This window comes from Apostichopus japonicus, chromosome 23 (assembly GCF_037975245.1).
Source record: "Apostichopus japonicus isolate 1M-3 chromosome 23, ASM3797524v1, whole genome shotgun sequence".
NCBI classification, from domain to species: Eukaryota; Metazoa; Echinodermata; class Holothuroidea; order Aspidochirotida; family Stichopodidae; genus Apostichopus; species Apostichopus japonicus.
The window spans coordinates 11,921,756-11,944,359 of record NC_092583.1 but is presented as its reverse complement, the minus strand read 5'-3'; the positions used below and the strand labels follow the sequence as shown (position 1 = coordinate 11,944,359).

The 22,604-nt window shown below is 36.4% G+C and overlaps 2 protein-coding genes and 1 long non-coding RNA gene across 8 annotated transcripts in view; 2 read left to right on the top strand and 1 right to left on the bottom strand.

Annotated features, from left to right (window-relative positions):
- Positions 1-26: 26 nt before the first annotated feature.
- LOC139964427 (transmembrane protein 163a-like) lies at positions 27-13,480 on the bottom strand. Of its 2 annotated transcripts, none has more exons than XM_071965979.1 (10): positions 13,088-13,480; positions 9,991-10,171; positions 9,262-9,375; positions 8,916-8,959; positions 7,670-7,764; positions 5,678-5,774; positions 4,569-4,637; positions 3,900-4,011; positions 2,373-2,514; positions 27-1,273 (listed from the first exon to the last, which is right to left on the bottom strand). In XM_071965979.1, exons 2-10 carry the CDS (start codon positions 10,139-10,141, stop codon positions 1,210-1,212), a joined length of 888 nt encoding a protein of 295 aa, XP_071822080.1. In that variant the 5' UTR covers positions 10,142-10,171; positions 13,088-13,480; the 3' UTR covers positions 27-1,209. The 2 variants fall into 2 exon arrangements, with proteins under 2 accessions (XP_071822080.1, XP_071822081.1); XM_071965980.1 differs by having other exon boundaries at positions 69-1,273; positions 10,000-10,171; positions 13,088-13,479.
- On the top strand, positions 7,755-17,782 carry LOC139964431 (uncharacterized). Its single transcript, XR_011791971.1, has 3 exons — positions 7,755-7,876; positions 9,289-9,383; positions 17,612-17,782. It is a non-coding gene; the product is annotated as an uncharacterized lncRNA (long non-coding RNA).
- Positions 17,783-22,125: 4,343 nt separating this feature from the next.
- LOC139964758 (transmembrane protein 163a-like) overlaps positions 22,126-22,604 on the top strand; it is a 33,267-nt gene continuing 32,788 nt past the window's right edge. For 2 of the 5 annotated variants that reach the window (XM_071966709.1, XM_071966707.1), the window contains exon 1: positions 22,126-22,395. The gene's annotated coding sequence lies outside the window, so the exon portion shown is untranslated. The remainder of the gene's footprint in view (positions 22,396-22,604) is intronic. The other 3 variants (XM_071966706.1, XM_071966708.1, XM_071966705.1) reach the window with 3 other exon arrangements.

Here is a 22,604-nt window from a genome sequence, read left to right as displayed (position 1 = left end):
CAAAAATTGAAGACTTATATTTGGTGTTGTGGAATAATATTCTGTATATTTTAGTCAAAATATGATAATCAAGAAAAAAGAGTTGTGTCTCCATATTTGGATACAGAAATGAGAAAATAAGATTTTCAAACACGTTCACATGCAACATGAAAAAAGAGGTTTCTTTTCTTATATAATGTAACGTTTTTGACTCTTTTAAACAAATTAAAGTAACTTACGCTGTTCAATTTTCTAATAAAAAATGTAAACATTTCAACTTGCTGGCATGGTTGGAGACGACACAGATGACCTCTGAATACTAAAGATTGTAAAAATTCCTTCACCTAGACACTTTCCACCATAACAAAGAACAAAAAAATAATCAGGTATTTTAATAAATGGTTATCATTTACTTTTTACATAATTTGAAAATTTAAAAGTAAAATTTATTATATTGAAGTATAGGTATTGTTAAGGGATGGTTTTAGTTTGATCAACTTCAACTCTAAAGGCTGCTGTGAAAGCCATCGTTGATAGTCTTAGCCTAAAAAGTTGCACTTTTCTGGAGGCTCCGTCCCTGCCCTTTCAACATCACGCCCTCATCCCAATACCCTCCCCAAAGTTTTCTCAAATATTGAGAAGGGTTGAATTAAAGAATGAAACATCTCGTTCAGTGTATATGTAGTGGTAAAGCTGTTTTCAAAAAGATATATAAATAATTTTTATGTTACAATCTGCAATGAGGAAATTCTTACATTCACTGATTTCACATGACTCTGGTTGCGTTTACAACATAATTTCAGTTTGTTGCATTGATGTCATTACGGACATACAATATCGTGAGAAAGCCTGTGGCATATTTAAAATTAACCTAAATAGTAAGATAACAACTAGCCTACCACACCGTAATATATGAAATACCTAGCCTAGCTTTCTGTGCATAGTAGAAAGCTAGAAACAGCGGCTGAAGTAAGTTGAGAGGATCACATACTGCCCCGAAGGAATGCGACCCATGATAAACACAATTGTTCTGACCTAAACTATGCGATAGTTGTAAAGACTCGTGGTCTTTTGAACTGACCTCGCAAAGTGAAAGATTGAGGAGCGGAAACAAAAACATTTTAAGGACTCATTGTATCTGATGGCTGCACCGATATCGTTGCTAGGAGCCTATATGTAGTAGACTGTAGACAGTCGCTTTACCACAGGGGATCATGTCTGGGTTCTCCGTTATTTTCTTTGCTGTTGTTTTCTTCTTCCATTCCAGATGATATTAATCAGCTCTGAAATTAACCTGCAGAAAATCATAGTAAATGAAAACAATAAACTAACTATTTTGAAGAGAGATTAAAAAAAATAGAATAAAAAAATACTAATAGTAAGTTTGCACTGGCATTTAACTCATGGGGAATAATCTAAAAAGGACGTAGCCTAAGCAATATATTCATGCATGTTCGTTGCTATAAAACAAGTTACTTGAAATCGATGTCTATAGTGGTATCATTTACAAGTTCTCTATAACACAACACAACTAGTTCATCCAATTTGTAGGATCTACCGATATTGGATCGATACAACAAACTGTTTTACGGATGGGGGGGGGGGGGGGGGGATTTCCTTTTTTACATTTACATTTTATTCCTTTACAGTGTGTACCTAATTTTGGGAGGAAGTAACGTCACCAGTTTGTTTATGATGTCGTCCTGCCAATTTATATATAGAAAAAGATCAATGTCGAAAAAGATAACGACAATTTCTGTTCTTCCTCACATTACCAACTGAAGATCAAAGCATCATAGTTCAAGGGCGTAGGAACCGGGGGGCTGGGGGCGCCAGCCCCCCAGTGAAAAATATGGGGGGGCGGAAGTATCATTCCGCCCCCCCCCCCGCTCCGCGAGTTAGAAAACCCCTTTTTCATTTCCAAATGAGAAAAAAAATCTCATTTGGAGCACCAAATTGCATCTATAAGGCCAGGTGAAAATGCAAAATTATTTACAAAATGGATTGGGTGTTGAAGTGTGCTATATTGCACCAAATTGCATCTGAGGCCACCTGGAAATGCAAAAAAATTCCAAAGGGGGAGGGGGACACCCCCTCCCCCTTAGACCCCTCCCCCAGGCCGGCCACCAGTCTTCAGCCCCCCACTCAAAAATACCTTCCTACGCCACTGTCATAGTTTGTCTGTCAGATGCAACCAAATGGTTGCAACCGCAGATCCTGGGCATTGGGTGGGGTGGATGTGTACACCACACCCTTCAACATGACCCCCTCCCCGTCCCCAAAAATGAAACGTTAGCTATTAGTACAATCTTGTCTAAATATGCCTCAGAATGCAACCATTTCAAGTCCGCTAATAGAATCGTCAAGAAAGTTAAAGTGAAGAAAGAATTTACCAACTTCCGTAACAGAAACAGAAAATTGCTATAAGAATTCCCATGGAATCTTCTAGGTACCACAAATGTGGAAAGAATTTCATCGTCGTCATGGAAATGAGCCAAGTGAATGACGTCACCACATTCACCAAGGATATAAAACCTGCGTGGAAAGGACAAAATAAGCCATATCGGTCATTGGTGTCTTAAGCACGGACGATATGGGGTGCGAGGGGTTGAGGGTGGCCGTAGTCAATCCTTCGCTAAACGTACAACTTTGTCCTCTGCCTACTCTCCTTTTTTTTCTCTTTTTCAATGTGTCATATTTAACGCTTATGTTTTATTCACTTTCTCAAGCTAGTCCTCCGTCAGGCACCTCTTTATTTCTAACCTTTCTTTTCCCTTTTCATCTCTAACCTTCACTTTCCAACCCACGCTCCGCACTTTTTTGTCCCTCCCAACTCACTCCATTTCCTTTCTATTACCCCTCTCCCTTCTCAAGTTCCATTTTCCTTTCCCCCTTTACCAAGCATCAACCATCACAATATATTACACACTTAGCGAACCAATTTACATGATAGTAACATATGTATGGTTAAGCCAGGTACAACAAAAAATATCAAAGGTACAAAAGTTTGAAGGGAAGAGATTAGGATGGGGGAGGGAGAGGGGGAGGGGTGGCTTGTATGAAATTTAGATTCGAACTTAATAGTCGACATCGGCCACACGTTATAGGTCTAGTACACGTTCTGCGCCAATTCACTTTATTAATTGTATTACAACGCAGTGTTTCGGCTGGAACGGAGCCATCAGAGATTAATGCCTGTATTTCCCGTACTAAATTCAAATCAGTAGGGTTTGCATATGCTACATTTTTATATTTTATGCAGGCTGTTTTATTATAGAACACACCTTGTATAACGCTAGCTCTATGGGAATAGTATACGGAAGCCTAGAAAGGCCATCACAACGAACACTTCAACAGATGGTACAAATCAAATTGAAATGATTGTTTGCATAATTTGACAATGGGTGTAAAACGTAAATAAGTTTCTCTTTCATCTACGATGGTAAAATAATATATACTTTCCTACATCATTTTCGTATTGCATTTAGAGAATATTATTGTTTTCCGCAATTGGTACCATTTTGATATAATATCAAGACCATAGTAATGCCGAAATGGTACCAAATGCTGTTAGCAATAGTTTTCTGACTTGTTTTAGCTTTTTACCATGTTTTCTAGTCGTAGACTGGATCGTCGCGTGTACATCTGCATGCTCAGTTCTTATCGATTCGCTTTGATATTATTCGGGGCTGTTTTTCTCCCTTCTCTGTGCTCTCAAGCATTTGCCTTTGTGTACTCTATTAATTTACTATTATTATTTCCCTATTTTCTTTATATATTTATTCCTACCCCATAGCGGTCACTGCAGCATTTATATACCCTTATATTTGTATTCAGTATTGTCCTTCACAGGTATATATATTGTTCTCACTTGAATATTATATCTCACTAATCGAGGTGAAGTTAGATGAATAACTCACCATCAGATTGAATGCTCTTGCTCCTTAGTTGGTATCCAATGTAAGTTAAAACAGTTGTTATCATTATGAAACAACACATACTAGTAATAGCTATCATCAATGTCCATTTATTCTTAAATAAAAAGAGAGAAAAAGAAAGAATTACTTTAAGGGACTATATATATATATAGAGAAGCAAAAGTGAAGTATCGATTGTTGATGCCAAAATAGTCTAGAAGACTGCACGCCGCCTTTCTGAGTTTATTTTCTCCCATGTATATATATATATATATATATATATATATATATATATATATATATATATATATATATATATATATATATATATATATATATATGCGTTCTGAAATTAAAGTTGTCTTCACTTCTTTTCCTCTCAAAACGAGAACCTGCATGGCCCCACTACCCTTGTCAAGTATGAAGAGAAGGGGTTAGAGGTGGGGATACAACCCCGGGGCAATGGTCTATAAGATGGGCCATGGAAATATCATAAGAAAGTATCATAAAATTACGAAAAGTTCAAAGGGGGGAGGGAGGATGTCTACATAATTGTTCTTGGGGCCCGACCTAGCTGTCAATGCCCTTACCACTTCCCGCAGGGGTAGGGGGTTGTGAGGGTATCTGCTAGTAAGCACAAGATCAAACTAATACTTCTCATTTTTCACTGACCTCACATAAATCTCTCTCTGCAACGTATTCTTCTATGATTTCTTGCGTATTCAATGAACTTGAAGAGGACTGAAGGGAGAAAAGGTTATGAGGAGTTTAAAATCACTATAAAAACTAAATTATGTACAAATATAATGTTGATACATATCTATATGTATGTATAGGAGGTGGGGAGGGTTGAAACCTCCATGTCCAGAATTTACTGCAGAGATGATAAAATGAGCGTGATTACTGCATGATAGTGCCAACTTTCGCCTTGACCTTATAAAACAAATAAGGTTAGCAGGAAGATTCAAAATTTCATAAAGAAAAAGATGTGGTCCTGGGGTCGTTGAATCCGATTCCCGTGTAGATGGGGAGGGTAGATGAGAGGAGGGGAGGGGGGTCTGGTGATCCTCCTCCCCAGAAGGAAATAATAAACTTTCATATGTCAAATGGTTCATTCTTATAGGCCTGCAAATTTAGACTGTAAATTAGCTTAGTCTATTATTTGGTCTATAAAGCTAGATTGTGCTAAATCTAAGTTTTCAATTTATGTATGAAGCTCAAGGGAAGGGGGTGTGGGGGATGGGGAAGGCCACCCACTTGATCAACGCCCGGTGAGCCTCGGTTTATGCTATGTAGAATTGGCTGTAACATTATACAAATAATAAATGGCTATGAGTGCAATAGTGCAAATATTTCATGAGTTGAAAGATGGAATGTTCCATTCAACGAGGCACAGCCGAGTTGAATGGGACAAATCACATCTTTCAACTCATGAAATATTTGCACTATTGCACGAATGGAAACCATTCATTATTTGTTTTATACAACACCTTCAAATTTGGATATAATTGGATGTAAAATGCACTCATGCGACAGATTGTTTTGAACAGACAGGTTTCTCTGCTCTCTTACCATTGAAAAAATTGCTATAAAAAAGTATAACACATGGTTCTATTTCATAGAGTGCAATAGAGCGGATTTTGCATGCAATCGACGAGCAATTGACCAATCAAATGGCCGGAATATAATTAGGTGTTGTATAATATAAGCTAATAAACAGAGGACATATACATACAGATACATCAATATGTGAGGAAAGAAAGAGGTATACATTTACTTACTTCTACAAATTGTACTCCCTTGATTAGGTCAGGAACACTATTCACAACGATAACAACGCCAGAGACGAGAAAGAGCGCCCCGAGACTAACCAACGTTCTGTAATACGTGAAAGCATCTTCTTAGATACTGCTATATATATATATATATATATATATATATATATATATATATATATATATATATATAAATGAAAATCGTAATATATATATATATATATATACATATATATGTATATATATATATATATATATATATAAATATATATATATATATATATATATATATATATATATATATATATATGTAATAATGTAAATAATGTAACTTATCGTTTGAATTCTTAATAATGTAAATAATGTAACTTATCGTTAAAGTGCATAAATACAATGTGATCAAATTTTGAATGCGCGGAACTTGAAGAGGAATTATCCAGTAAAACAGTGACTGTACACAGGCATGGCGAGATGGAGAGTGTCGGGGGATACCGCCCGGGGCGAATTTTTTTTTTCCCAAACAGGTTTGCAAGTGTGCGTAAATAGTCGTTCATGATTGGTCGGAAAAGTTACGTCATCACCATAGAAACCTTCACTTCGAGGTTCTGCATCCATTTGTTGCAACGAAGATACACCCGTTCAAAATTACCCGTAGCTTTTCGTGCATATATTTAGATATGTTTGGAATTGATTTAGACATATTTAGCACACTAGTATTCTATGATCTACTTTGATCGAAGTTTTCTGTGAAGGCATTAATCGATAACATCGCTCAGTAAAAGTTTCGTACAGGGTACATCACACATGCGCTGTATAGGCCTATATGTATTATAACTCTGTACACAGTGCAGTGACGGAAATATATCATACTATACACTATACTGATTTGCGTATATTTACCACTGATCTACACTGTAGATCAGTGATATTTACCAAAGACTCGCGTCGTGAAGTTGCTTTTTTGTGTAGGCCTACCCATTCCACGAAACGAATTCTGATTTCAATAGAACGGCTCACGAATCGTGGATAACGTAAACACGAACCAAATAGAAGGCAGCGTATGTATCATAAGTGAGGTCAACATGTAATCCAAGCATTAAACTCTGTACACAGTGCAGTGACGGAAATATATCACACTATACTGTTTTGCGTATATTCACTCAAGACTTGTGAACTCGCGTCGTGAAGTTGCTTTTGGTGTAGGCCTACCCATTCCACGAAACGAATTCTGATTTCAATAGAACGGCTCACGAATCGTGGATAACGTAAACACGAACCAAATAGAATGTAGCGTATGTATCATAAGTGAGGTCAATGTGTAATCCAAACATTAAAAGTAAAGTTATGGCGTTTGAAGGGAACCCCCTTAACTAGACTCAATCAAGTGTCAGTGTGTAACCCAGTATATGTCTTCGAACTTCCAAGCGATGGCTATTATTTATGCTGACGTCACGAGCAATCTGATTGGCTGAAAACTCCGTAATTGCAAACCTGTTTGGGAAAAAAAATTTCGCCGCCCGGGGCCAGGGACCAATAAGCGGGCATTGGAAAACAAAGGATAATGTAACCTGATGTTCATAAAATACTTAATTGCTTAGGAAAACAAATGATTGGTGCTTAAAAGTGGCCCCGGTGACACAATAATTGTTCAAGGGCCCGATTTGACTTTCGACGCCTCATCAAAGAACATGCAGAATATACCGACATGTTTAAAATGACAAAGCTTCATTTTTTTTTAAAGTAAAAATTAAGTTGCTGGACCTAAAGGGTTTCTTTTTGCAACTGCTCAAGTAATTATTTATTTTATTTTATTTTTATAATTAATTTGCACACGTTCATCATGAAATCCTTATTCACGTACCTATAGATCCGGTCAGACTTCACATATCCTTGACTATATGAATATATGTACAAAGTGCAATTAACATTATCGTTTTTTTTTTAAATTTGAACTGAAATTAAAATAATTAATTATTTATTTTTTGGACGATTTTTTACATTCTTTCCGATTCATCTTCATTGAGGTTGCCGTGGTAACCTGAAAATCTCCATATCATAACAGCAGATGAGGCGACGTCTATAACACAATCAATCTGCAATGAAAATAAGGGACTTAAACAATTTTGCTATATTTTTCTTCTTCCTCTTTTAGTTTGGTACGAACACGTAATGCAGTCCATCGTCGACAAACTGTGACGTGCCCAGGTATGTTTTGTTCTGTTTTTTGCTTGTTGCTTGTTGCTCTTTGCTTATATTTAATATATATATATATATATATATATATATATATATATATATATATATATATATATATATATATATGTATATATATATATATATAAATATATATATAGCCTATATATATATATATAGCCTATATATATATATATAGCCTATATATATATATATATATATATATATATATATATATATATATATATATACATATATACATATATATATATATATATATATTTATATATATATATATATATATATATATATATAGATAGATATAGATATATATATTTATATACCTTCATATGTACATACACACAAACATATGCACACACATATGCATGTCACGTACGTCGCTATATCGTCGACGATAGATCTTCAGAACAGAATTATGCAAGCACTCTGGGTCGTTTAATATTTTCTTTATACATTGGTTTATAATGTTCAAATATATGAATACTCACCTGACTCTAAATGATTATACAAACATTCTCTGGAATTCATTTCCAGACTGATTTCTTTCATATACTTGTTAAACGAAACTTCAGAATTCTTAACTTTGCTTTTATAAATTTCTCTCTTCCCTGGGAGTTTGCTTAAGACTTCGTGTAATGTGTCGTTGATGCATACTAACATGAAAGGGGTTGGTAGTCGTGTATTGTACATATACACTTTATTGTATATATACACTTAATGTCCACGTAAGCCTTTCGTTGCATTTATATATATATATATATATATATATATATATATATATATATATATATATATATATATATATATAGAGTAGGTTGGCGTCTATCTTGGCGCAGAGTGCTCTATGTCCATTGGACAGAGCGGAATATATGTTGATACTAGATGAGACTAGTGGAACACTAGTAGTTGTAACTCGGAGTTTCACGCGTTATAGCGATCTTCAGACAACTGTTGTATCAACATATATAGTATCAACATATATATATATATATATATATATATATATATATATATATATATATTGACTTACCGCGAATCCGAAAGCAGCTGGACTGTTACATTCTGTTGACAATACTGCAAGGGGGAGAAAAATGGGTAAACTTTAGAACGGCGGATAAAGACAAAGGCTGACAAAAACGTGTATATATACCGTATATAGTACCGGTATATAAACTAAACATATTTATCTAGGATAGACAGATAGATAGATAGATAGACATACAGACAGACAGATGGCAGATAGACTGCAGACTGCAGACTGCAGAGTCTAGAATCTTATACATTTGGTATACAATTTTCCTTGGAGTTAACCGAGGTGGGGAGGGAGGGGGGGGTAGTTATTTTATCTGACTGATTTTTGTTTTTTGTATACTTACCCATACTTGCTGCACCCAATAAAACAGATATTACCATGGAGATCCATGACGTCACGACGATAATCCTGACGTACAGCCATACCACTCTTCGACTCTGGGGAAATTCTCCTCGAGCTGCAAAGGTAAATGGAAGAAAAGTGAAAAAAATAATGTAATGGTTTCCTATTTTTGAATTGTTTTGCATTCAGACTGAGGACTTGAACAAATGAATTCCAAGGCCTCAGATGTGTTTTGAAAAGAATCACCGCGTCCTCACAAGAAGTCTATTGTTATAAGGGGTATTGTTAACGTTACGGTACATGGATTCGAATAATGGATTTAAAAGGAGAAGAAATAACGGGTGATCCTCCTGTATGAATGTAAAACACACACATTAGCCAATCCAGCAGCACTATTGTAAGCTATAATAGCACACTTCTCGCTTCTCGGCCTTTTGGCTAAGATCATGTGTAGTAGGCCTATCTGTTCCCTTTCGAGGGGAATGGTGATGCACACCTGACGACGATCACACAGTCACAGTCCCGATGCAAGGGGACTGGTGTTGGTAGCGGATCAGTCGTTCGGTAGTTTGGTTTTCGTGCCCAGGTTCTTTCCTGGGCGACTTTTTTTAAATTAAAGTATAATAGCACACTTTCATAACAAATCTTCTGTTGCTCGAACAGAAATGATATTAAGATCACTTAATCAGTTAATTCTGAATATTTCTGTGGCAAGAAGAACTACTGTTACCATGGTTACATTTGTTAACATGTTCTTCGTTATCGTTTTCATCTGTCTCGGCGCTATCGTCTGCTTTATCTTCTCTTTGGAGCGATATGAAAGGAATATATTCTTCAACGTCCTCACTGTCATCATATGAAAAGTCGAGACCGACACCCATAGTAACTAATCCATCCGAATATTTTCTCGTCTAAAACAAAATGAGAGACTCAAATGTAATTTAAAATGAAACATTATTTGACCCCCCCCCCAAAAAAAAAATATATATATATATATATAAATATATATATAAATATATATATGTATGTATATATATTTATATATATATAAATATATATATGTATGTATATATATATATATATATGTATATATATATATATATACATACATACATATATATATATTTATATATATATATTTATATTTTAATTTATTGATTTATGTATTTTTTTTACCTCCATTTTATTAACATAAAAGTCTGTTCAGAGTATCTCTTTCGAGATCCGGCTTTAGGAATCACAAATGATTTCGAGTTGGTTAGCATCATGTTTGATCTCTACAGTATAAGGCAAAATATGTCACCGAAAACAGAACTAGTATTGTTCGATACAGGTGACAAACGCCTACAGTGGAATTACGACTTTCCTTACCGGTTTCGAACCTCTGAACATACAATCAGCGTCCATAGCCTAGTGGTTAGTGTGTCCGCGTACAAAGCGGAGGCCCGAGTTCGAATCCCGGTGGAGGCTGGAAGATTTTTCACTGTTTCGATATATCAATTATATATATTTATTTGCCTTTGTTGTTTACCTTTGGGACAAAGGTAGGAATTGATTTTGTTTTGGTGTTATGCATGATCTTAAGTCATTTATTATACATCTGTCATACCACTTGATACATATTCATTTCGTAATCACAGCTTGGCTTGCCCCTTAAAAAGTTTTTTTTTTTCTGTGTACATTATCAGATTCAAAAGTACCAGCTACGCTTGCACCATGCGCCAAGATTGACATGATTTCTCTCTCGTCGTGTAAATTTGTGAAATGAGCTGGTATGATTGCTTGGTTTAATCAATTCAATTGCTGACGGTATGTAGGTACTAATTAACGTCGTCTATGGAGCGTGAATGTTGCTGATTAAACCCCAGATAATCCGTCCGTAAAGTGTAGATGCACTAGAAACTTAATGGACAGCATAGATGGGATAAAGGATGACACTTCATGACTGTACTTCCTGATGTGACTTTTATGGTTATCATTGTAATTATGCCGGCGACTGTGTTTGTTTTTAATCGTGACCGCCATTGGCATAGGCGTAGGAGGCGGGGGCTGTAGCCCCACTCCACCAACCAAAATTGTTTTGGAAAATTTCGGGCAATATGCTGAGGATTTTCGGGCACCTACTGAAAGAAGAATAATTTGCAATGCGTTTATCAATGGTTAAACTTTCATTATTATTATTATTATTATTATTATTATTATTATTGTAACGACTTCCCCAATAATTATAACCAATATGGGAGGGTGATTACAAGGAAAATGATTGTATATTATTGGCATGTGATGTGATAACCGACGAATGCCTATATGACTTGCACATTAACATGTTGAACGTTTGAAACGAAAAATGTTTGGTTATATTTTTCGGGCAAGTCATTACAGCCCCGCCCCCAATCAAATTATGCTCCTACGCCTATGGCCATTGGTGTATATGTGCGACTCTGATTGAATGTGATTGTATATAGTTGTGACTGTTTTGTGTTTGTGATTGTCATTATTGTTATGACAACTAGCGACCGTGTTTGTCATAATGTGTGCGATCGGTTTGGACTGTGATGGTGATTTATTGCTGTCGTTATGTTGGTAATGGCGATCGAGACTTTGATTGTCATTCTCACTGTGACTGACAGTGACTATGGCAGTTCCTGTGAGTTTGATTGTCACTATAGCTGTTACATCGAGACTGTGTTTGTGATTGTGACTGGGTGACTTCGATTATGATTGTGATTGTGGCAATGCTGGTAACTGTGACTATGATTTTCATTGTCATTCTAATTGTGACAGTGATTGCGATTATGATTGCGACTGTGTTTTGTTTGTGATTGTGACTGTGATCTTGTCTGTTTGTTGTGTTTGTGACTTGCAATGGTGATTTTGAGTGTACTTGTGACTGTCACAGTGCCCGGTGACTGTGTTTGTGACTGTAATTGTGATTTATTTTGAGTGTATACTTGTGACTGTGATTTTCTGTTGTTATTGCCGTGGTGATTTTGTATTCTTATTATCAATGCGACTATTTGTAACTGTAGATTACAACTGACTGCGATACATTTTACACATTACTCAGAACTTTCTAATTGTGATAACCATCTGTTTTGAAAACCATTGCAACGAACCACACAGCACGACTCTGCCCAATGCTTGTTTTTTATTGTGACGAGAGATCTAACGCGATCTACAATAAACCATCTTGTTTTACATTTATTTTCGCAGATACAGTTTTACAATTCGCTTTAGAGCCAATATAATCCATAACTCCCTCCCGCCCCCTCCCCCTCCCGGGCCCTCAGGTTAGTCGTTGTACGGCTGGCGGCGGAAGAGTGCTCAGATGGTCTATAAGGGGTATAATTATACTTCAAGGGGCAATGAGATATGTGAATTTGATTCGAAAGACCACTCCCAATTCTCCCCTCAAATATTACGACAATATGGATCCTCTATCTGTACCCAAAGATTCCAGAATGATTCTGAACAATAATGTGCACTTTTAAAATAACAAAAAGGCACTTTTATACTCACAAGAAACGTACGTATAACATATCAAATTGGCGCAGTTTTTACTGGCTTTTCACAATACTATAGGGACATGTTATACCCCCCCTCACCTGCCCCATCACAGATAACAGTTTCGATCACTTCATAATATACTTTTACCAGACAATGTCACTTTTACAGATCAGACTTGTAATAAATTCGATAACAATATATATATTTACTCTTCCACACAACTATGATAGGAATATAAGCTAAGAGACAACAGAAATTTCCATAACATATACCGAACGACACTTGAGACGGTTTTACAGAATAAACGAATAAAATATTACCTGATTAAGCTTCTTTTTTCCCTCCTCTTTATAATAATTATTCCAAAAATTATTTTCGATTTCATAACGCGGAGAAACTATTAATATCCTTATCAGAGAGCTGCTATACTATATACACTCCCTGCGCTAACAAATGATATGAAATAAATCATATACATTAAATTGATATACAGTCGGATGAGACGTATACGGGTAATTCTCGACACAGACAGGAGGCTTCATAAGTCATGCAGAACAAACACTGAAGACGATGCACCTTACCCACATAAACAAGAATTGTATGGAACGCCAAAACCGACAAAAAATGCAGAATCAAATTATGTAAACCTAAGTCATTGTGTGAATACAAAGTTATTGCCACATAATAACCAAGAACAATTTAAGTACTTATGTGGCACTAATAGCACCTCCACATAATGACCAAGAACATTTCCTTTTCATGCGATCTTAACTCTGCCCCATAATAACCCCAATACCGATAATATTCACAAGTCCTTATGTGGGGATCTCGCATATCGCCACATCAGGACTAACTCAGTTCGTTAGTCCTTATGTGGCGATTCGAGTATCCGCATAAGGACTAAGCAGTTCGTTACCGGTTTCGAACCTCTGGATATACAATCAGCGTCCATAGCCCAGTTGTTAGGATGTCCCGGTGGAGGCTGGAAGTTTTTACACTGTTCTGGATTTTCCAACTCTTTATATTTTTTTGCCAACATTTATTTAAATATACTTTCCGCAAAGTAACAACAAATTTTGTCTGTTTTTCAACCAGGCTCAAGGAAATTGAAGCAAACATGTATTACCTGCTACAATTTATGCAAAAATAATAAGTAAAGTCTTTTAACATCAATCTTGCTTTGGATTTTCCAACTCACTGCGATTTCAATAATATATATATATATATATATTATATATATATATATATTATATATATATATATATATATATATATATATATATATATATATATATATATATATATATATATATATATATATATATATATATATTTATATATATATATCGTATTGAGTTGGAAAATCAAGAACGGTGAAAAAACTTTCAGCTTCCACCGGGATTCAAACCACGGGCATTCCGCTCTGTACGCAGACACCCTAACCACAAGGCTATGGACGCTGATTGTATGTCCAGAGGTTCGAAACCGGTAAGAAAGGTCGTAATTCCTGTAGGCGTTTGTCACCTGTATCGAACAATACGAGTTCTGTTTTTGGTGACATATTTTGCCTTACTCTAGAGATCAAACATGATGCTAACCAACTCGAAAATCATTTGTGATTCCTAAAGCCGGATCTCGAAAGAGATACTTTGAACAGACTTTATACAGACTATATATGAACAGACTATGTATATATATATATATATATATATATATATATATATATATATATATATATATATATATATATATATATATATATATATATGTGTGTATATATATATATATATTTATATATATATATATATATATATATGTATATATATATATGTATATCTATATATATGTATATATATATATATAGTCTGTTCATATATATATATATATATATATATATATATATATATATATAGAAAGCAACCAGCTATTTTAACATCTTGTAGAAAGTAACGGATGGTGGTTTCGTATTTAACAATTATCATCTTAATTTGAGTACAACTCATTGAGTCAAATTACAGGAAATTGGCGGCGACAAAAGAAGGTTAAACTTAGACTCGAGTCGATCGGAGAAAGATGAGCTTGCCTATAACGACATAAAACCCGTTTGTCTAATGTCAGTGTGTAGATCTACGGGTTGGCAAAATTTACCGAACAATGTGAACATGTTTACATAAAAGTCTATGAAGTTTGCATGACGGGTGCATATATAGACTAAAGAAAAATCGTTCCCATGCGGGTTGGGAAAACGGACTTGTCAGCCTGTATATGTGCAAACAGTGTTGATTAACAAAAAGTGACTATATCAAGAGTGAGAAACTGAATGGGAAATTGTGAACACAACTTAAGAAAGCAAAATATAAATCAATCAACAAATAATTAAATAAATAAATAAATAAATAAATAAAAATGGATAGAACGGGATTTTCGAACTATGTTATTATAACCACTTGTTGCTATAGTTCGAATCCCGTTCTATATACAGTTAAAAAATTATTTTATGGAAAATAGAACGGAAAAAATACAATTAACGGGAAATTATTCAGTTATTAACTTTTAATTACTAACGGAAGTCGACCTAGTGTTAGCCTGTTGGTAAGAAAAAAAATGTCTAATTAAAAAAAAAAAAAATTTAAAATTCAAATGCGTTTTTCCCTATCTGACATATTTTATATCTTCGATCCGGTATAATGAAGTAAGTAAAAAAGGACAGACAATGGAACGAAGGAAGATTCAAATTGATACATCTAACGGTAATATTACTATAGGAACCATTCATAATATGTACCAGTGCATGTTGCATTACAATACCGTCAATTAAAGAGATGCCTTGAAGAAATAATCTACTTTTCCGTTGTTTCTGTAATATTCTACTTTTTAACCGCTTTACGAGAAGGAATACCATGGATTAGTGTTTCTCCACTGATCATGTATGTGTCACGGGGGTGTGGGCATGGGCGGCGATCATGGGGGGGACGGGGGGGACATGTCCCCCCAATATTTTTGGTGGGGGGATATAGTATCTAATATCCCCCCCAATATTTGGTGGCATAGTTTTTTTTAAGCATATGTTTTGTATTTTTTTATGATATCGCTAGTAATTTCAAAATAGAAAATGCTTAGATGCAACTTACAAGGCCTGGGAAGTGCCATTTCCAGCGATCTGGGAGACATTTTCGACCAAAATTTTCTTTTGTGCTTCGCACCAACTTATGGTGGTGCTACGCTTACAAAGTCTGGGTACAAGCTTTGCCCTCCCTTGGCAAATTCCTCGCAAGGTGCCTGTCTAACCGTGTCACAATTTGTTACTATATATGACCGAAAGTAGTTTTTACTTTTTTCCTCGAAATGACTAGCTAGACGGACTGCATCCGTAATGAAATTTGGTTTGCATCTTTTGTATGAGTGTAAGTACGTACAATCATTATGATCCACATCGATATGAGTTCACTGGTTTCCATTTGGCCTGTTTCCTACAAGATTTCTAACCGCAGGTGCGTAGCCAAGGGAGGGGGGTGAAGGGTGGAGACCGCCCTCCCCCTCGAGCATATTTGTTTGGTATTTTCTATGATATCGAAGTTTAATAGTAGCCGTTATGAGAGGTTTTAATATTTGTACACCAATAATTTATCTGTGCCTGAATTTTCGAAAATTCCTTGACCAACATTCTTCATCATACTTCCCTCTACTCGTGCAATTTTGACCGGTCTGTTAGGGGTTGAGGGGGGTTTTTCTATATTGGTTGTCCATAGATGAAATTTTGTGCAACATTATGTACAACAGTATGTTTTGAAGTGAATTTATTATTCAAATTCTGAAAAAAAATAATGCGCTTAAAACCTTGACAAGTGGGGCTGACGGGTATTGTGTGGTGTTACGTACAATTACCTACAAAAGCAATGATCCACAGGAGATGTAATGAGGTCGAACATGATGTGTGATTGGTGACAATCTTGAAAAAAGGTTATGAATGAAAAAAAAAATATTAGGAAAAACTTGGTTCTCAGGCAAAAGTTTACATCTGGTTGGTCATTTTCCAGCCCGAGAAGTGCCATTTCCGGTGATCTGGGGGGCTATCAAAACCAGAAATTTTCTTGTACGCTGCGCGCCAACCAATGGTGGCGCTCCGCTTTGATAGTAATTCGCCTGCATCCAAGCAAATGTCCCCCCCAATATTTGAAACAGATCGCCGCCCCTGGGTGTGGGGGGGGGGGAGTGTAACAAACACTGGTCTTACTTAGTACCATCCTTGTGGGCAAAATACGATCCACGGGTAAGTTTCTCCGCACTTCGAAAGAAGGACTTTCAAAACCCTGTTATAATGCATAGTACAAAACAAAAACATGAATAAGACCAGCCATAGTGGTCTCTTGTGTAGTTATTAAGAAAACATTGGAGTTGATGTGCAACGGAACTTGATCAATCCCCTCCCATTCCCCGTCTTCATTACCCCCCCCTCTCCGCCCCCACAACTCCCCCCCCTTCTTGACCCAACCGTCAACAACTCATTATTGTAGTGTTTTCAGATTTGTAATGACGTTAGTCGCTTTATTTCATTTTAAGGTCGACTTCAGCTGAGACCATGCCAGTGGTTTTCCTTACTCGAATTGAGTGCTTGATTCCAATCACTTTATAAATAACTCAGTATCGATAAAAGTCGGTGAACTTGTTCGTATCACTTCATTTTTTGGAAATTTATTGACTGCAGTCATAACTCCTTCAAGCACTGCCCCCCCTCCACACCCCCTCCACTTCTCCCTACCCTCTGTAATATTTTATATCGTGTTAAGTATATGCAAAAGCGTCGTAAGATTAATAAAATTATATTACTCTTTTGTCTTATCTAGATCCACGGGTGACTACACAACAGAATATGGCGGTTGGTTTTTCATTACTATGTCGCCAACCTATGACAGCTGAAAGACCGCTCGTGGCGCTACCGCTTAGATATATTGTATGTTTACCCGTCCAGTTGGAGAAATAATATACCGATATAAACGAAAACCCATACTGACAAACTGTCCGGCGGCTGACGGTCTGTCTCGGGAAGGAGGGGGAGGGGAGGGGGGGTTCTGGTATAAATGGCTATGGGTCTTAAAGTTAACCAACTGGCGGTGGTAAGTCCTGAATTAAGCGACCCATTCGGAACATGGGATGAAATTATAGCACCTTCCGTAACCAAGAAGAAAATATCTGCGCTTTTTGCAGCTCAGATCCAGTTCCGCGGCCGGTTCCTAGTCAGTAAACCGGTACGCCAATCCAAACATACTCCGTCCTATAGTGATGACCAATTTCACGACGGACTTTCTATAGGCTAACACAGGTGTAGGCTCGACTCTCTCGGTATGTCGTGAGTGAAGTTCAATGTATAACAGTATTTAAACTGCAGAACTATTTGAAAAGCTGTAACCAAGAGCTAAAACGTCATGTCCCCCACCCCCCCCTCTCTCTCTCTCGCTCTTACCCCGCTGTCACCTAGAACTTCTCTTCCACAATGATGACAAAGGAAGCATGAGAATTCGCGTTTTTTAATTGCCTTACTTTGAATGGAAAATATATAAAAACATAAAGCAATTTAAGTGTCTCATTTCAATTGAAATTAAACGATGGTTGTTATTTTTGTTTCTCTCCGTTGTTTTCCCATTTTTACAGCTTTCAAGCGTTCTGTGGGTTGGGACCATCATATTTATGTCATGTGACCATATGCTATAATGATCACGTGATCAACGTGAGCGCAACCCCCCCCCCACTGCCCTCCACCCATGCCATTACCGTTACCGCTTAAATTGACTAACAAAACGTGTTAAACTATAGAAACGGGAGTTACGGAAATCTGACCCACAGATGTATATCTATGGTTTTGCCTACCCTCTTCCACCTTCCTCCAATTACCCCCCCCCCCCCTCCCATCCCCTCCTCTCCCCGCAATAATCATCGATGAACCAATTTTTCATTTATTAATATTTAAAATAAATTAACTTAAGCACAGAAATACATATAGAGCAGGGGCGTCGGAAGCTATTTGGTATTGGTACGGCAGATCAGAGTGTGGCCATCTATCATAATTATCGGGGGGGGGGGGGGCGTTTGGTAGGTCAAACTACGCTACGCGCCACCATGGTTGGCGCGTAGCGTAATGGAGAAAATTTTGAAAAAATGCTTCCCAGATTGCAGGCAATGGCACTTCCCGAGCTTGAAAACAAGACCCCTGCCACCCGATTAATCTTCTGAAACACATTTTGAAGTATGTTTCATTTTGGTTCTTTATTTTTTGCCATTTTTTTCCTCTTAGTCCTACCTTCTTTCTTTTTCTTTTTTTGCGCCGTGAATATTGGTCCGGCGTTCGCCGGACCTGCCGCACCGGCTCCGACGCCCCTGTAGAGATATCCAATTCCATTTGTCATGTATATTTCAAAGCCTCTGAGGAGTCCAGTGCGATAATCCCTCGGATGGTTTGACATTTTGTGAGCCTAAGTTTACCCAAAGTAAGGATTTGGATGTAAGAGAGAATGTTCCATTTTCTTCTTACCGCAGCCGACGGTGGGTCGAAACTGGGGGAGGGGTGAAGCAAATTGATTGGAGTATAGAAATGCCCTCCACCCACCCCCCCCCCCCATCCCCCGTAGCGCCGTCACTGGGATTACAATTTGAGCTCAACTGCCTTCCCTGAATACATCATCAATCCAGCTGTTGCCAGATGAATTTACAAAATATCGCAATACAAAATGATATGAGGATGTGGTTTTCATTGAAAGATTCCGAACAGTTTCAACAATTTTGCTAAACAATTGTTGTTCAACTTCAGCTGCAACAAGAAAATCCCTGTTGGAAAGGTTATCAGTATGTACTGCATGGCCTTAAATATACCACAAAGTCAAATAGCGTTCACTTATGCTCTATCTTCACCCTTAATTTAAAAAAAAGAGCATATTTTCTACGCTGTGGTATTAAATTATCGAATTTAAAACACTAATTACTAGATGTCTAGGCAAGAATTTGAAGATTCAGATCAAAACCAGGAAATTAGGTCTACGTTTTTAAAAAAATTCGAAAAGCATGCTAAAATTATCATCGAGCTAATACCGATGACTGTTAATTAGTTTACCAGAAAATATGAATATATGAAAATATGAAGACAAGAAAAGGACAAACACTTACCATGACTTAAAATCAATAGAAGGTGAAATATGAATTACTGACAAAGTCCAAGTCGGCATATTTGTATATATACATAGTTTTATATATGTATTGACATATTGACATGTATATTTATATATGCGTCTATATATATATATATATATATATATATATATATATATATATATATATATATATATACAAACAGGCATGGGTTAAAACACACTACTGTGGTAACACCTATACCAGCGGAATTGTTTGCTATATACGAGATTAGATAAAGCATATTACAATAATGAGGAAAAGGAGCATCCTATAGGCGGTCGCCGAAAATCTTCCTTAGAGATCAACAAATCATTTATTTGTGCATATTAAGTAATAAATTCATAAATAGAAAGTCACGTGTTATCCACGTCATGGTGCGCCTTCGTTTGGCGGTTTAGCACTTCCGCCGTTGTCAGCGAATCGTGTATGACGTCATAACAGTCACCATGGCTGCATGAGATGCTCAAAGATTTTGGAAAAGGGCACTTGGCATTGTAGCATATCTCTGCGCTTAATTAGCCCAACCGTAGTCTAAATTCAAGTATTCCATGTCGGTAGAACATGCATGCCAACTGGTAGGTGCAAGATTATGGGACAGTTTCTTATCTAATAAAGCTAAGTAAATGACTCGGGCGCCCTCATTTATTTGAAGCTATGCTCCTTATTATACTCTCCTTTTCATTTTATTATCGTAATTTATCATTTAAAATCTATTCCATATTGAAGATATGATGTGAAAGGGCTGATTATTGTTATTTACATTTCCATATCCTACGGAGGAGGATTTACGCTACTGCTGCTGCTAAAATTGTGAGATTTTGAATAAAGACAGGTGAGTTTTGAAAAGATGAAAGTGTAAAAAAATCTCGTATATTTGATTTAAACGTCATTTGTGAGCCTCTCGTCAATCGATACCCAGTTGATACTGGATTATCCAGCGCATATATATTGTGGTCGTCGAACCTTTTCTTTAATATTTTCTTTACATTAGTTTATGTTTCTAGGCACACATGCGTCACGCACCCCGCTCTGCCCTGCCCGCCCCTCAATCCCCTCCCAACTCGCCCATATCTACAAATATATTTAAAACTTAATTCTTTCTAAGTTAGACGTATCAAACATTGCGAATGTAAACAGGAATTTACCACGAACTTTTCAACATGTACATTTCGAAATGCTGCCCTCTATAAGAAAAAAGTTTCCGTTGAGAAGAATATTGACGGCATTTTTGAGTAAAGATGTTTGTTGGGTCAACATTAGGCTTATATGAAACCTCTTGTTTGTTCTCTGTCTTTCTCGTCTTTTATTTGAACGAGCAAATGAGTGAGGCGGGATGTGGGTGGAGGATCTGGGAATGCCATGCCAAATACACATCTGGAAACGTGTACATGGTGTAATGAAAAGTAGAATGTTAGAGAATTGATGGGGACCATGTGACCTTTTTTCCAGGGGTGGGGGTTCAAAAGCATTAAAAAGTAAATAAGGAAACGAAATAAAACATAATGGACAAAAAGGTGTACTCATCCTCCCGAGGAATTGCTAACACCTTTTAGTGTTATCGTTTAACATCAACTGTTGTTCCACTTGTGCTTGGTTGTACAAAAGTTAGCACAAAAGTAATACAAAGGTATATAGAGAAAAAGCAAAATAAACGTTTTTTTTTTAAATAAGCATTATTCAGTGTTCCTAGACTAAATTGTCTGCTGTGATGTGGTCCAACGTAGAGAAACACATTGCACATTAATTACCAGTGCTAACGCAATTAACTTTCTCTTCCAATGCATCAGATTCACTCAAGCATATTTGTTTCGCCGTCTTATTCTTGCTATAGTTAACTAAACGGCTCTTTGGACACTAATGCAAAAGGAAAATGTGTGTGTGTGTTTAAACTATGCGGCATGATTAAGCTATTGTAAACACAAACAATGCATTAAAAAAGGTACATTTTCGATTATTTGCAGGCTGATAACAGAAACCAATTAAGAAACTAGTCGATAACACGGGTCGGGTAGCCTCTCTATTAACAGGTTTTACAAAACGTTTTCTAAAGCCTATTACTTCACATGTTAGTGATTTTGACAAACTGCAGGTAGCCCAAAAATCGCTTAGAAAAAACGGAAAACAGAATGATACGTTTGTTGATTTTAATAGATTCACTTGACTGCATTTATTGACATTTATAATATCAATATAATATTTTATTTGCTTCAGTCAAATGCTTTTTGTATACTAAACTGCATACTAAACGGCATTGTGAATTCTATCGGACAACAGCTGCATTATTGTCACAGTAGTACGAAAAACAATAGGGCGGCAACGCATTGATGTATACACACCTGGACATCACTTAGATTGTGAATGCAATGCGCTGAAAGTTGGTACTCGTAAAAGCGATCAAATATAACCATGTTGACTTGTTAAATCAATCCAGCAACAATTATGTAGCCAGGTAGGCTAAATGTTTCAAAATTTCATGACATATTTATTTGACAGCAATTTAGCGTTATTAAAACGTAATAATAGTACGAGACGCTTGCCATACCTAGGTCTTAACGTTAGGTTATATTTAAAACAAAACATAGCGAGTTAAGTCTAACGTTAGGTCTAAGCCTAGGCCCTAAATTTTAGTAGGTAACTTAGAAAGATTATATAATGAAT

Coding starts and splice junctions, on each gene's coding strand:
- LOC139964427 (XM_071965979.1), bottom strand. CDS start 10,141: ATGGGTGTCGGTCTCGACTTTTCATATGATGACAGTGAGGACGTTGAA. Junction 9,376..9,990: donor TGTTAACAAATGTAACCATG/GTAACAGTAGTT, acceptor TTACCTTTGCAG/CTCGAGGAGAATTTCCCCAG. Junction 4,012..4,568: donor CAGAGAGAGATTTATGTGAG/GTCAGTGAAAAA, acceptor TTTTTATTTAAG/AATAAATGGACATTGATGAT.